Here is a 16,183-nt window from a genome sequence, read left to right as displayed (position 1 = left end):
GGTAATCTAAGATATACATGTAAGCATGTTTTATTTCTTCTTGTCGTCTTAAGCTTTTCATGCATTTTTCCCTTTTGGTACAGATGTTTTCTTTCCTATGCTCAATTTTAAATCTGTAAATCTAATTGGATAATTTTTTAGGGGTAAACTAGACTTCATAAGCTGACAGACAGGACCAAAAGTTAATCTAGAGATAATTTGACTAATACCTATTTCTCCACTCAATTCAATTTAACAGGTAAAATTAATCAAGTAATTTAAAAGGATAATAATGGATTCATAATAAACATTTATAGTGCATATTATTTGTTTTGTCTTTATTGTTCTAGTCCAGTTATCTCGTTTTATTATTGTCAAGTGAAGTCACCTTTATTTATATAGCACTTTATACAATATTGATCACAATAATAAACAGGAAAAAAAACTGAATGCAAAATTCACCAAATATATGAGACATTCAAATTCTGCTGTAAAGCAGCTCTAAAAACCACAATAGTGTCATTATTCAGCTCAAGTCAGTTCAGTGTTGATTCAGTTCAGTTCAGTTCAGTTCAGTTGTGTGAAAAAGCAGAAATGAACCAACAATTAAAAAGCGTTCAGTTATTGAACACTGAAATAAATAGTATGAGTTGATCTCTAATTTTTATATTCATCGCTGAAATCAGTCAACATTTTTACCTTGGAAACGTCTCAGGTTACGACTGTAACCCTTGTTCCCCGAGAAGGGAACGAGACACTGCGTCGTCGTCGTGACGACACTTCGGGGAACGCCCTTAGCGTAGCGCATTTGAAGCATGAATGAAATCTTTCCAATCCTGATTGGTGCTGCGTCATGACGTAGTAGATGACGGCATAACCGGAAGATACAAAGGGACGCTGGCACAAACACACGTTAGCTCCTTTGCGATGAAGCAAGCGCTCTGCCCGTGATAGGTGTGGCGACGAGACGCATTGTCTCGTTCCCTTCTCGGGGAACAAGGGTTACAGTCGTAATCCGAGACGTTCCCCTTCGAGGGAACTCGCACAGCGTCGTCGTCGTAACGACACTTCGGGGAACGTAATGCCCACTATGCCACACCGTAATCACGCCCGCCCAAGTATGAAGCTGGAAGACCAGGCATACCTAGGACGCGAGCTAGGGGTGGGCGATATGGAAAAAATATCATATCACGATTTTTTCAGGAAAAATCACGATTAACGATTTTATCACGATTCTTTTTCATGTTGCTTTTTAAGACTATTTTGCAAATTACTGAGCCGCAATACAAGCAAACTTATATCCCCATTTAAAAAATATAGCCATACAAGTTAACAAAACATAAAAAAATAAAAAAAATGACAAAGTAGCATATTTTAATGAAGTGTATGTTTAATGGAAGTGCAATTGTGCAAAGTAAGAACAGTCAACAAGACTTGCATTACAATCAGACTTCTCATCACAAAATGAACATTGTAAAAAAAAAAAAAAAAATCAAACATTGGCAACAGCTGTAACAGTCAGTAGACTGACCCTGAGCAAAACCCATGTCAGCATGTTTTTATCTTTCTATTTTTTTTGAGGTAGCATCTAGCATGAAAAATATAGATAAACAGATGCATCAAAAACAATTAAGTAAGCTTAAAAAGTTAAATAAAAATGTTTAAATAAAAAAATATTAACTAGTTATAAATTAAGTACAGTCAGAGACTATAGGATAAATCCACAAATAAACATTTGCTTCAAAAGGTAAAACAACACAATAAATAGTGCAATGTGATTCAGGAACCAAACAATCAACCAAAGGTGCAAACATATTTCTGAATCCTTTCAAACTTAGCAGCTTTAGAACAAACCTTTCACATTCCTACAAAGTATATATCCTAAGAACGTAAAGTATGACTGATCCCAATCACAAATTTTTAGAGAGGAAAACCAGTTGATTGACTTTATCTGGCTTGAGAGTTGCCCTCTGGCATGTGACAATATTGCCACCAGTGCTAAAAGCTCTTTCTGAGGGAGCACTTGTGGCCGGAATGCACAAGTACTTTTTAGCAAGTTGGCTAACTCTTGGAAAGTTTGCCTCATGGACTTTCCACCATTCCAAGGGATTCACCTCACTTTCTGCATTCGGTATGGACACGTATCCCTTCAGTTCCCCTTCTATTGCCTCTTTTAGAGAAAAGGAAGTTGATCCTGAAACTGCAGCAGATGCACTTGCACCACCTGAGGTTTTCAAAAAGCTGGCAAGTGATTTCTTTACTTTCTTTTGTGGGGTTTGTTCTGCGTCAGGGCTCTGTGATGTGGAGGCAGATGTAGGCTGTTGAACCGATGCTGCTGGATACTGTACGGTCAGCAAAGACTCCAGCTCAGATACAGCTCTGGCTTGTATTCCCTCTATCTTGTCGCTGGCAATGTATTGGGTTTTGAACCTGGGATCAAGAAGCGAAGCCATATCCAACAGGTCATCAGTGGTGGGATCCTGATATTTGTCAGTGAGGTAATTGAGAATTGTTTGCTTCATTGTTTTTGTTAGTTCAGTGTCATCATCATTCAGGCTCAAGATGTTGACTTTCAACAGGTAAAGCACTGGCTTTACGTAGGACACACTCACATAGTCCTCACCGGAGAGTGCATCAGTGAAGTCTCTCAGTGGACTCAGTGCTTTTTTCACAGACTCCATCACGTCAATGTCTTGCCATGATGGGACCAAATGCCTCGCCTTCCGGTCTGCCTTCAGGACCTGCGAAATGGCCTTTTCCTGGTCAAGCACTCTCTCAATCATGTTGAGTCTGGAACCCCATCGTGTAGGGGATTCAGTGATGAGTTTATGTTGAGGTAGTTTCAGCTCTGTTTGAGCTTTAATTAATTCCCTCTTTTTCTTCCAACTGAAAGAGAATGTACTGACGACTTTCTTGCAGATAGATGTTATGCGTTCAACACGAGGGTCTTTGGCACTTTTTTCTAAAAAAAAAAAAAAAAACACAAAAAACATTAATTGATTAGATTTATTTACATTTTAGTTAACAAAGGTTTATATTTTTCAATTGTAATATTTTATTGAAACCAAACAAATTGTGCTACAATACCATATGTTTTTCATATACGAAACATTTAAATATAATAATCCAATTTATATAGTAAACTAGTCTTATAATTTTACTCTGTTCAGTGTTCCTAATCTACCCTTATTAGTAAATATTTAGTATTACAAACAAACTTCTAAATGCCAGTGACAATATTTTATTTTTAGTTTCACTCACCAATAGCTAGGTGAAGTCTGTGCCCAAAGCACTGCAGACGTGTCCAACTGTTGAGCTCCAAGGCCCTCACCATGTTAGCCCCACTGTCAGTGGTCATGCAGGTCATGTTCGCTTCTTTCAGTCCCCAACATTCAAGTGCTTCCTTTAGGCCTTGTGCTATGAGCTCTCCCGTGTGGTCTTGTGGGAAGTATGTTGTTTCTAGACACGCACTGCACAACTTCCAATCATCAATGAAATGAATTGTCAGACTTAAATATGGTTCTGAAGTGCGGCTAGACCATAAATCAGCTGTTGTGGCAAAAAAAATTACATTTTGAACTTTGTGTTCCATCTTGTTGCGGCATTCGGAATACAGCCGTGGAATGGCCGTGGCAGAAAAATATTTGCGGCTGGGAATCTCGTAACGCGGATCTACAACTTTGAGCAGTCTTTTGAAGCCCTCGTTTTCCACAGTTTTTATGGGGATCATATCCTTGGCCAGGTAAAATGTCACTGCATCAGTTACATCTTTCCAGCGCTTACTTGTCCTGTCATACGGAGTTCCCTTCTCGAATACCTCCTTCGTTAGAGTTGTTTGTTTAAGCCGTGTAACGTTAGCCTCTGGCTGCTGCGTGGATGTACCTGATGGACTCGCGTGGGGTCCCTTCATAATTTGACTGTCAGCATATTCTTTATGGTGTTTTCTCTTGAGGTGGTTAAAAAGATTAGTTGTGTTGCCGTCTGACGCGCGAATCTTATCATTGCAACATTTGCAAATAACGGTCGTTTGCGCCGTGTCTGTTATAGAAAATCCAAACCATTTCCATATTACCGATGTTGAATTTTTTTTAGGGATCAACTCCTCTGTGTTTTCATCCATCGTCCTTGCGTTGTTTAATCTCACGTGCAAGTCGTTTATGATCCTGTTAACACGCTGACATCTAGCGCGCCGCGCATCGCATGTTGTATACGTAGCTGAAAAAAAGCCATAGACCTGCATCTGATAGAACGCGCAATGGAGCGCGATTCTACGATATTTCCGAAAAAGTGAATCGTGGAGACATTTTAATCGTCCACGATTAAATATCGTCATATCGCACACCCCTAACGCGAGCACTCTGGCGCCAGGCGTCACAGGGAGTTGCAGACTATAGAAATGTATGAAGGTGTGCAGGGTGGCCCACCCAGCCGCCTCACAAATCTCCTGAAGCGAGACACCAGAAAGGAGGGCCACCGAGGAGGCCATGCCCCTGGTGGAATGAGCCCTCACGGTCATGGGTGAAGGCAAATTGCGCACCTGATAAGCCGTTGCTATAGCCTGGCCAATCCAATTACTGATTGGCTGTTTAGATGCAGGCAGCCCTTTCTTGGGTGAACCAAAGCACACCAACAACTGGTCTGATTTCCTCCACTGAGAAGACTTCTCCAAGTAAACCCTTAGGGCTCTGACTGGGCAGAGCAGGTGAAGTCTCCCCTCTTCTGCCGTCACATGAGGTGGAGGATGGAAGGCCTGAAGAACCACTGACCGTGCCACACTAGACGGCACCTTGGGCACATAGCCCGGTCTAGGATGTAAGATGGCCTTAACTCCGCCAGGGGCAAACTCCAGGCAAGTTGGCGTTAAAGCCAAGGCCTGGAGATCCCCCACTCTCCTCAGAGAGGTGATAGCAAGGAGAAAGGCCACCTTGAAGGTCAGGTTCTTTGCCTCAGCTGACTCCAGTGGCTCGAAGGGGGCCTCAGCCAACCCTTCAAGTACCACCACCAGGTCCCAAGTTGGGACTCTGGAGTGAGCCGCAGGCCTCATCCTCCGAGCCCCACGGAGGAAACGTACAACCAGATGGTGCTTTCCCAAAGGCCCATCACCTACAGGCGAGGGGAAAGCCGCAATGGCAGCCACATAGACCTTAAGTGTGGACAGGGTAAGACCGGTGGAGAAACGATCTTGGAGGAACTCCAGCACTGAAGCCACTGGGCAGTTAACTGGGTCCACCTCACGCTCTCTACACCAAGTGGAAAACACATTCCACTTCAGGCTGTACAGTCTCCTGGTAGAAGGAGCCCTGGAGCTGAGTAGGGTCTCGAAAACACCTGCTGACAGGCCAGCCTCTAGGTACCGAGCCCCCTCAGGGGCCAGACCCAGAGGTTCCACAGCTCTGGCCGGGCGTGAAATATTGTGCCCTCTGCCTGCGACAGCAGATCCCTCCTCAGAGGGACCTGCCACGGGAGGCCGTCTAGCAGTGCTACAATGTCCGAGAACCATACCCGGGTCGGCCAGCGGGGTGCTACTAAAAGTAGGCTGATCCCCTCTCTCTCCAAGACTCCCGGGAGCAGAGCGATCGGGGGAAATGCGTACAGACGCAGCCTCGGCCACGTCTGCATCATGGCGTCCAGCCCCAGCGGAGCTGGATACCTGAGAGAGAACCACAGTGGACAGTGGGACGTCTCTTGAGACGCCAACAGATCCACTTCCACTGGGCCGAATCTCATGCACATGGCCTCCACCACCTCGGGGTGGAGTCGCCACTCCCCGGGCCTCAGCCCCTGCCTCGACAGGACGTCTGCTTCGTCGTGGAGTCCCATATAACTCCCAGGAACGTAGTCCTCTGGGAGGGCGACAACACACTCTTTTTTGTGTTGAGTCTCAGCCCCAGGCACCTGATATGGGCCAGAACGACATCTCGATGCCGAACTGCAATCTCGCGCGACTTGGCCAATATTAGCCAGTCGTCGATATAGTTGAGTACACGGATGCCCTGGAGTCTCAGCGGAGCCAGCGATGCATCCATGCACTTGGTGAAGGTGCGAGGGGAGAGAGCTAGGCCAAAGGGAAGAACCCGATATTGGTACGCTTCGCCCCCGAAAGCGAACCTCAGGAACTTCCTGTGACATGGAAGGATGTATATATGGAAGTATGCGCCCTTCAGATCTATCGTGATGAACCAGTCCTCGATCTGGATCTGACTCACTATGGCTAGAATTGTGAGCATCTTGAACCTGAATCTCCTCAGAGAACGATTCAAGTGCCTGAGATCTATTATTGGACGCAACCCCCCATCCTTCTTGGGAACTATGAAGAACCGGCTGTAGAACCCGGACTCCCTGTCTGGCAGAGGAACACGTTCTATGGCCTCTTTGACCAATAGGGATTGAACTTCCTGTTCCATAACCCGAACCTGCTCTGGGCCGACCACAGTCCAGACCACCCCATTGAACTTCGGGGGAGGGGAGCTGAACTGCAGTCTGTAACCCAGCTCTACAGTACGCAGGGCCCACGCAGATATATTCGGAAGGCATGACCATGCACCGAGATAATCTACTAAGGGAACCAGCCTCTCGAGGCTGGCCTCGGATGTCAACCGAGACTCGTTCCCGACCCCCTGAAGCGGCTGACCGGCAGGGAGCAGTCGAGAAGGATTTTCGGTGTGCGGACGCGTTCGCTGCCCAGCCACAGGTCTTTCTAGAGGTGGCTGGAGCAGCGCACGTGCGCAGGAAATCAGTGTGGCCCGAAGCGTACTGGACGGTGGGAACACAGCACTGATTTCCCGAGAGCTCCGGGAGGGAGGCGACCTCGATCGCTCCACCCCGGGGGGGACAGCTCTCAGTGGTCTGGCCGCAACTAGGACCGCTTGGAGGAAGCCTTCTTTGCCTGAAGGACGGTCCTCAGATCAACCTTAGGCTCAGAAGGCTTGCCTCGAGAGTGCCGCCTCCTTTGCCAGGCTCCCTCGGGAGGGGCGCGGGTGGCGACACTCTCTTTTTGCACCTGTCGGTGCGAGGAGCTGGCAGACGGCCGAGGCTGCCCTTTTGAGGCAGCCTTCCCCGAGGAGCCAGAGCGGCGAGGGAGGTATTGATGGAAAGCCGCCAACTGCTTTTTCACCTCCTGAAACCTCTCGACTACGGAACTAACCGCGGCGCCGAAGAGGCCAGAAGGCGAAATCGGGGAGTCAAGAAGAAAATGTTTCTCTCTCGCCTTCATCCCCGACAAATTTAACCAAAGATGTCTCTCCACACACACCATACCAGCCATGGAGCGGCCGATGGCACGGGCCGTCTCCTTGGTGATGCGGAGAGACAAGTCGGTGGCTTTCCTCAACTCCATGATGTAATTTGGAGAGGGACCCTCGCCCTCATCAAGCTCTTTGAGGAGGTCGGCCTGATAGGCCTGCAACACCGCCATAGTATGCAGGCAACTACCAGCCCGCCCAGCCGCAATATAAGCTCTGCCCACCAGCGAAGATGTATCGCGGCATGGCTTGGTGGGCAGTACTGGGGCCTTAAGGGACGATGCGGCCTCGGGAGAAAGATAGCTCGCAAGAGCTTCCTCCACCCGAGGCATTTTCCCATAGCCACGCTCAGCACATTAGAAAAATCAAGCACTGGGGGGTTGGAGAGCCTGGCTGAATATGGTTTTTCCCACGACTTGCACAACTCATTGTGCAAGTCAGGGAAAAACGGAAGGCCCCGGCGTGGAGGTTGAGACCGGCGCTTATAAAACCTTTCATCCAGCCTACTGGGCGGCTGGATTTCTGGTTCTTCTTGTGGCCAATCAATTCTTAATTTGGCCACAGCGCGGGTCAAAACCTCCACCAGCTCCTCTTGAGCGGGTGTGTGAAGTGGGAGATCGAGCTCCACATCACCCGCCTCGATGCTTAAAGCATCTGACTCCTCAGAGCCAGATAGCTAAAGCATCGGTTCCTCCACCTCGCGGGAAGAAGCCGCATCGCGGGCTTCCACACGAGGCGGGAGAACATCCGAATCTTCAGACGAGGACCGGGAAGATGCCGAAGCAGTCCCGTGTCCCGCTGAAAGATCCATCTGTGAGCCCCACGATCTGCGGCGCCGCGCTGCCTCGGCAACGGCGGGCCCAGAACCGCGGGGCTCGCGAGCTTGGCCGCTTTCATCAAACACGGCCAGCCGTGAGCGCAACACTCTGAGCGGCAGCTTATCACATTCGCTACAGGCAGCTCCCTCGAGAGCCGCCCTAGCATGCTGCACACCCAGGCAATGCACACACAGCTGGTGTGTGTCCGTGCGCGATAAATAGCGCAGACACGGGTGCACACACGGTCTGAACTGCTCGCTAGACATTATTGATTGTGTAACTGGGACAAACAACACTAAATAGGACGGACAAATCACACAGAGCGCTTTAGCTGAAGAGCAAAAAGCTAACGTGTGTTTGTGCCCTTTGTATCTTCCGGTTATGCCGTCATCTACTACGTCATGACGCAGCACCAATCAGGATTGGACAGATTTCATTCATGCTTCAGATGCGTGCTTCATGCTTCTTTTGCCATGATATATATATATATATATATATATATATATATTGCAACTTGACAGACAACAATAAATATGACAAGGACAGAATACACAGATCGCTTGCTGAAGGCACAGAAGCTGTCGCGGTCTGTCTCAGGGGTGCTTTATAGCTTCCTGGTCGATGACGTCACCCGCCTATGACGTCTCGTCTTTCCATTGGACTGATTATACTCGTGCTTCACGACGCAATCACGCAGGGCGTTCCCACCGTGTCTCGACGCAGCTCGAGTTCCCTTGAAAGGGAACAAAAGTTTACAATTTATTATGTCAGGTAAATGTATTATGCCAATTTCATAATCAGTTCAAAGATAATCAATACAATACCATCAATATTCTCAGAGATAAAGAGTAAAAGATGTAGGCTAAACCCGACATTTAGAAAAATACATAATGCTGAAGTCCTTGAGGTCCTTCAACATTATGGACTGATCTGAGTTACAGAATCACCCTGAGCCTCTTGTTGCTTTTCTTTATAAAGATAGACCAAGGCAGAAACCTCTTTTCAAATGTAAACATGAGTTCACAGTGGGAATTTACATTAATCACCATCCCAGACTTACTAGGGGCAGAGGTTGATTTACATAGAAATATTTGCTAACAATGGGAATTTGCATTGAGTTTACACCTTTTGAGAGCAGGAGACCATTTGCCTGAAAGACCCAACCTCCTTTGTGTGCAAGTTATCTCTAAAAAACTTTATTACCTTTGGTTTTACTCTTTGTGAATGAGACATTTGTACCAGTCGCACTGAGACATCTCAAATTATACCAAACATGTGTAATACTGTATGATAATTATTCACATTAAACCATATAGATTCTTGGGTGGATTCAGGTAGGGATGGGTGAAGGGAATGATGTGTAAATTGGGAGGTGATCAACTCAAGTGTGATCAACTCAAGTGTGATTTGATTTCTCAGAGAATAGCCCTCTCTTCCAGTTCTTCCAGTTTCTCCAGCCTTACACAGCTAAAAGTGGGTTTAGTTTCAGTTTCAGTTTTATTCATCAGTTACATCTCAGGTATTCACAAATGTTCTGTGACAACAAAGCAAGACAACAATGATTTCCTCCCATTATTGCATGTCTTTAAACGTTTATCTTTGAGAAGAAGGATATGGTTTTGTGAGTATGAGGAAGTTTCTCAATGAAGGAACTTAATTAAAACCATTGCAGCTTGCTAAAAAAAAATCACAGATTTTCTGTCACCAGTGGTGACGCCAAACTTTACATATCTTTATTTAATGTCATAATTTTCCAGCTCCTGCTCATTCTGTAAATCAAAATGGACAGTTTGCATTTAAGCAAAAATAATCAAAACAATCACAATGTAATTTTCCCCCTCAAAGGCATTTTGTTCTATTGACAATGGCCACTTATCTGTAAAATTCGTTTCAAATCTTTATTTAAGTTGCGCTCATAAGCTAATTTTATAAATCTGAAAAACAACAGAGTATTACTGAGTCATCCACTTACAGTAGACTAACAAACAGCCATAAAAGTAGAGCTCATAAAAGTGCATCTAAATCTATAAGCAATCAGAATTATTATACTTGTGCTATGACTTAAATGTTAGTGATTGTCTGAATCAGTATATGGACCATCAGTGTTTGTCATCTTCTAATGGAACCTTTTCAACAAGTTTCTCTCCAGTTTGTATCTGGGTCTCTATGGCTTCTGAGTCAAGACATCACACAGGTTTCAGAACCATGGATAGAGGATTAAACAGATTGATATGTGTCATCTTGGCATGTTTACAAAAGTGAATACCAAAGAAGATTTTTAAGATGATCATGTGATCAGAATGATTATTTTTTTTGTGGCTGTCTTTATCAATCTTTATGCCTGTATGTTTGGTGGTAAGAGAACATCATGTGCATTTCTTTACCTTTGGCAAATAGTTTATCTGTACAGATGAGAACATCTGATAATCCTGACTTGTTTGGAAGTTAGTATCTAGTAGCTTTTCATGCGCTGTTGCTAACTATTCCAACACTTTTGTCTGTCATTTGTTACTGTGAAAGTGGAACACAGTTTAAAAAAAAAAAAAAATTATTTCAATTTAAATGTATATTTTAAAAGTAGCCTACTTATATTTTTAAGGAAAATATTTTATATTTCATTTTGTTTGCTGTACTTTATGTGGATTGTGGTAATTTATGTTTTAAGGTCAGATAAATGATTACACTTCATTACAATTTATTGTATTCATTTCATTTTATTTTCATTATTTCATTACCAGAAATGTTAATTATTTGTTTAAAACCGTAGCATGTAACATGAACCAAAAACAAAACATTAAACTCAACAGGCAGGCCACGGGAGCCCAGACTGACACAAGACCAAAAGTCATAAACAAAAAGACCATCAACAGGGACCAACTGTAATAGAGATTAATGATTAAACTCTGCCTTTGCCTCCTTTGAAGGGTAAATGCTCAGACTGGCGCTCTAGTTGGAAGCGATAGTCTTGTCGACCCAGGAGCGCAGTTGGGAGATACGGGCGTAGACTCCAGGGAAACGGGTGTCACAAGTGCGGATGCCCCAGGACACAGACCCCACCAGAGTCCAGACCCCTGAACTTTCACACACCAGAGGACCACCAGAATCACCCTGTGGGAATCACACAGACACATAACACACATTTGAAAATCGAAACAGCAGCAACGTTAATATGGTAATGTCTTTGTCCTGATCTGTCTTCACGTACTATGCAAGATGAGGATCCAGAGGCTCCAGCACAGATCATGGCATCAGTGATTTGGCTCTGACCCCAGATCTGTCTGCACACAGCAGGACTCATGATGGGCAGACCTGTTTGCTGCAGGATAAGAGGACTCCCTGAAAAAAGAAAACATCAGACAGACTGTTCAGAGTCATGTGGAAAAAACAAAACAAGTAATATACAAGAGTAATTTTTGCAATTCGTCTTTGTCTAACAGGTCTTTGTCTAACTTACATGTGGTGGCAGTTGCGCCCCATCCAGTGGTGAAGCAGCGAGTTCCAGGCAGGATGTTGATGGTTGATGGAGCCAGACATACAGGAGAGATACGGGGAGTGAAGACAACTGGAGACGCAAGTTTCAGCAATGCAATGTCATTGTTGATGGTCGAGCTGCTGTAGAGCGGATGTGTGATGACCTGCACAGACAGAAAGAACGAAAAAGATGGACGGTTACTAGTGGAAGCTGACTTTGTGGAAGGTAATCTAAGATATACATGTAAGCATGTTTTATTTCTTCTTGTCGTCTTAAGCTTTTCATGCATTTTTCCCTTTTACCTTCAGCATGAATGTTCATTTGAGAATATGGTACAGATGTTTTCTTTCCTATGCTCAATTTTAAATCTGTAAATCTATTTGGATAATTTTTTAGGGGTAAACTAGACTTCATAAGCTGACAGACATGGACCAAAAGTTAATCTAGAGATAATTTGACTAAAACCTATTTCTCCACTCAATTCAATTTAACAGGTAAAATTAATCAAGTAATTTAAAAGGATAATAATGGATTCATAATAAACATTTATAGTGCATATTATTTGTTTTGTCTTTATTGTTCTAGTCCAGTGATCTCGTTTAATTGTTGTCAAGTGAAGTAACCTTTATTTATATAGCACATACAATATTGATCACAGTAATAAACAGGAAAAAAACTGAATGAAAATTCACCAAATATAAGAGACATTCAAATTCTGCTGTAAAGCAGCTCTAAAAACCACAATAGTGTCATTATTCAGCTCAAGTCAGTTCAGTGTGTATTCAGTTCAGTTCAGTTCAGTTGTGTTAAAAAGCCGAAATGAACCAACTATTAAAAAGCGTTTATTAATTGAACACTGAAATAAATAGTATGAGTTGATCTCTAATTTTGATATTTATCGCTAAAATCAGTTAACATTTTTACCTTGGAAACTAGTTTGACCTGGATGGGTTCAACATTGGAGCCACGATTATGTTTTCCAAGAATGACACGATGATTGCCGACCCTAAAAAGAGATCATTAAAGACAAAACTAACTGTGAAAAGAAAAGAGAAACAGCATCTAAAAAAAGCACCATTGTATGTGTCATTTGTCAGATTGAAGACTCTTACACGACACCGCAGTGAGCAGCAGTGAGAACCCAGTTCTGGTTGATCAGGGATCCACCGCAGAAGTGGAATCCGTTGGGTTGCTGTTTCAGAGGTAAAAGCATTGAACACATGACATATCTTTGACCAAATCAGTCAAATGCAGGATAAAAGTCGGCCAATACAACGTTACCTGGATAGAGACCTGCCAAGGCCAAGAACCAGAGATGGCGTTCTGTCCGTTCACAATCTTGCTGCCAATCGTCTGTGGCTTAATCGCTGGCACTCCACAACCTGTAGATAAAGAACAGAAGTTCATGACACATGACGCTCTTTGTGTAGGTTTTGCATTTTGTAAATATATGTACACCCAATAATTTTCTTGAAAACTTCTAAAGAAGACACTTACCCAGAGCAGAGGCCACCAGGGCAAGGCAGGTGATGGTGAAGATCATGATGATGAAGAGTTTGTGATGTCTCACTGTTGTACCTGTAGGTGCTCTCTCTCGCTTTTATATCATCTATTAAATGTGGGATGTGATCGAGGTCCATCCCAGCAGCTCAAATGACCTCACAGCTGAGGAATGTTGAGATCTGTTTTTGCTGGAGACAATCTGCATATTTTGAGGGTGTGACTTATTTCTATATCTATGAAAATCAACATACTTCCTCTGTAGTTCTAGGTTATGAAATGTTTATGACGGGAACATTTTTTTGTTGTTGTCTGTTGTGAGGTTTTATTTATTATATGTAAAGTGTTTCTGTGAATGAAGTGAAGACTAAACATTGTATCTCTGAATGCTCACAGTAAATTAGTGGCTTTACCATTAAGTTTTTGACCTGTTGCAAATTCCTTAATCAACCTGTCAAGTAATTTAAGCCAGTGATGCCGAAGAGGAAGAGAGTGAAATTGAGTGATTAAGTCACACTATTAGAGCTGAGGGAAAGCAAAACAAAAAATTCTTCATGTTAATCATTATATTACAGTAATGTAATTTGTTACATATACCTTTAACACAGTAATATAATTTTTGGGGGTTGGTTTATATTTTTTTATATTTTATATTTATGGTTTATATTTTTATTTATTACTTTTCATTTCCTTGTTTATTTATTAATTTATAAACATAATTATTGTTGGCAAGTTGCATTTAGCCTTGGCATTTTATACTGACCACTTATATATATATATATATATATATATATACCACATCTATCGTCTCTCTGTCCACTGGTTATTATACTTATATTGGTTATACTTAGTTATACAGAATTTATGACTGGAAGATAAAGCCAGCTTGCTTTACTTAGTCAGTAAGACTCACAGTATGTGGACTGATGATGTAATGAAAGTTAGCAATAATTGTTTAATGCAATTTAAGTGTTTTAGAATTCAGATTTGTGAAACTCATTTTGATTCGAGCTGAATTAAATTCTAGCCATTTAGGCTTTATTTGGATTGTAATGTTGTCAAAATTATTATGTGTACATTTTAAAGTATCAACATCAGTTTGAACACAGTGCTGGGAAAGATAATCAAACTTCCTCACAAACAACACATTAGAAAAATTAAAGATATTTTACATAGCCACTGATAAACACGTAAAAATGCCTTTGATTTGTTGCTATTGTAAACTTCCTTTTTTAAAGTTCTTGAGTTAAATGCCAAGCTATAAAAAAATAAAAAATAAAAAAACTGGATCATTACGTAAAAGATTGTAATAAATGTTAATGGTTGGTATAATTACGGTACACAATCTAGTTGTGCATGATATATTGTTCACTTTATGGCTGGTTTTGTATTCCTTATGCCTCTTTTTATTTTATTAAAATATGTTATGCTCTCAAGCTAAATTATTATTAACTTGATTGAGTCAGCGATCAGTGTGTTTGTGTCTGTCTACATGTGCAATTTCAACTGTTGACATGGGACATCAATGACAGTGAAGAACAGTTTGCAAGTCTTCACAAAACTATTGTTGGATTCCACATAGCACAAAACATAGTAGCCTAATTATTGTGCAGTCTCTTTAAGATCATTCAATTTAAAATATGAATACAGCTAAAAGTGGGTTTAGTTTCAGTTTTAATCATCAGTTACATCATTTTCACAAATGTTCTGTGACAACAATGCAAGACAACAATGATGTCCTCCCATTGTTGCATTTCTTTAAACGTTTAGCTATGAGAAGAAGGATATGGTTTTGTGGGTATGAGGAAGTTTCTCAATGAAAAACTCATTGAGTTTCTGTCACCAGTGGAAAATAACAAAAACAATCAAAATGTAATTTTCCCCCTCAAAGCCATTTTATTCTATTGACAATGGCCACTTATCTATAACATGCAATTACTATTATTGTACAGAGTATTAATAAGTCATCCACTTGCAGTAGACTATCAAACAGACATAAAAGTAGAGCTCATAAAAGTGCATCTAAATCTGTAAGCAATCAGAATTATTATACTTGTGCTATGACTTACATTTTAGTGATTTTCTGAATCAATATATGGAACATCAGTGTTTGTCATATTCTAATGGAAAGTTTCTCTTTATGGCTGGGTCTCTTTGGCTTCTGTGTCAAGACATCACACAGGTTTCAGAACCATGGATAGAGGATTAAACAGATTGATCTGTGTCATCTTGGCATGTTTACAAAAGTGAATACCAAAGATTTTCAACATGATCATGTGATCAGAAGGATTTTTTTGTGGCTGTCTTTATCAATCTTTATGACTGTTTGTTTGGTGGTAAGAGAACGTCTCGGTTACGTATGTAACCCTTGTTCCCTAAGTAGGGAACGGAGACGTTATGTAAGTGATGACGAATGGGCTTTCGCTTAGAAAGCCTCTCACCTCTCACATTCGAGTATACAAAACGAGCCAATGGCAAGAAAATGCCATGGGTCTGCGGAATTTGCATAGCGTAAGTCCGCCCCACCTCTTGGGTATATAAGGAATTACGCTGGCAACATGCAGATATGTTTCTTCGCTGAGGAGCCGAGACTGAACTCCGGCATTCCAGTGGTACAGCGGAAGTGGCAGGAAGACGTAACGTCTCCGTTCACGAGGGTTACATACGTAACCGAGATGTTCCCTTTCGTGGTCACTACGAGTTACATCAGTGACGACGAATGGGGTTCCCAGTCTAATCACGCCACCTCGGCTGTCTTCTAGTGACCTGCATAAGTCTGAGCTCCCTGTCGTGAGGCTAGCACGGACGAAGGACTCCTACTTAACACAGGAATACCAAGTGAGTACATGAGAAGAAACTTGCTCCACTCAGAGATTGTGGAATCTCGCGAATGTGTTAGGTGTCGGCCAGCCTGCAGCTCTGCAGATGTCTGTTAGCAAGGCGCCATGCACTAGAGCCCAAGAGGAGGCCACACTCCGGGTGGAGTGGGCCGTCACACCAAGGGGGCACGGTCGACCTTGCTGCTGGTACAAGCAATGGTGTCCACTAACTAGAGCTTAGATCGGGCCCAACAAATCAAGCCCGACCCTACCCGAGCCCGAGCCCGTTGTGTCCGAGCCCGGCCCGGCCCGACACGTTCACTGTAGTTATAAGCCCGAGCCCGATTTAAACCC

The 16,183-nt window shown here is 42.9% G+C and overlaps 2 protein-coding genes and 2 long non-coding RNA genes across 7 annotated transcripts in view; 2 read left to right on the top strand and 2 right to left on the bottom strand.

The window, feature by feature from the left end:
* The window catches only part of LOC309505700, a 95,249-nt gene that overhangs the window by 28,961 nt on the left and 50,105 nt on the right, over positions 1-16,183 (top strand). The window lies entirely within an intron of this gene.
* Positions 92-5,479, bottom strand: LOC309505812 (uncharacterized protein; the record flags this gene model as incomplete). Its single annotated transcript, XM_082179268.1, has 2 exons — positions 92-1,123; positions 4,322-5,479. The coding sequence occupies 2 exons, from the start codon at positions 5,477-5,479 to the stop codon at positions 893-895; spliced, it is 1,389 nt and encodes a 462-aa protein (XP_082035394.1). The 3' UTR covers positions 92-892.
* LOC309505673 (chymotrypsin-like protease CTRL-1) lies at positions 10,733-13,162 on the bottom strand. Its single transcript, XM_082179143.1, has 7 exons — positions 13,008-13,162; positions 12,792-12,892; positions 12,623-12,702; positions 12,435-12,516; positions 11,493-11,673; positions 11,244-11,374; positions 10,733-11,146 (listed from the first exon to the last, which is right to left on the bottom strand). Exons 1-7 carry the CDS (start codon positions 13,051-13,053, stop codon positions 10,985-10,987), a joined length of 783 nt encoding a protein of 260 aa, XP_082035269.1. The 5' UTR covers positions 13,054-13,162; the 3' UTR covers positions 10,733-10,984.
* LOC309505694 overlaps positions 11,598-16,183 on the top strand; it is a 37,243-nt gene continuing 32,657 nt past the window's right edge. For 3 of the 4 annotated variants that reach the window (XR_014208549.1, XR_014208550.1, XR_014208551.1), the window contains exons 1-2: positions 11,598-11,735; positions 12,608-12,713. This is a non-coding gene — a long non-coding RNA (uncharacterized lncRNA). Of the gene's footprint in view, positions 11,754-12,607; positions 12,714-16,183 lie in introns of all 4 variants that reach the window. The other variant, XR_014208552.1, reaches the window with a different exon arrangement.

Source organism: Leuciscus leuciscus (genome assembly GCF_965113295.1).
Source record: "Leuciscus leuciscus genome assembly, chromosome: 9".
In the NCBI taxonomy this organism is placed as follows: Eukaryota; Metazoa; Chordata; class Actinopteri; order Cypriniformes; family Leuciscidae; genus Leuciscus; species Leuciscus leuciscus.
Note: the sequence above shows the minus strand (reverse complement) of the source record. Positions and strands in the feature narration are given on the sequence as shown.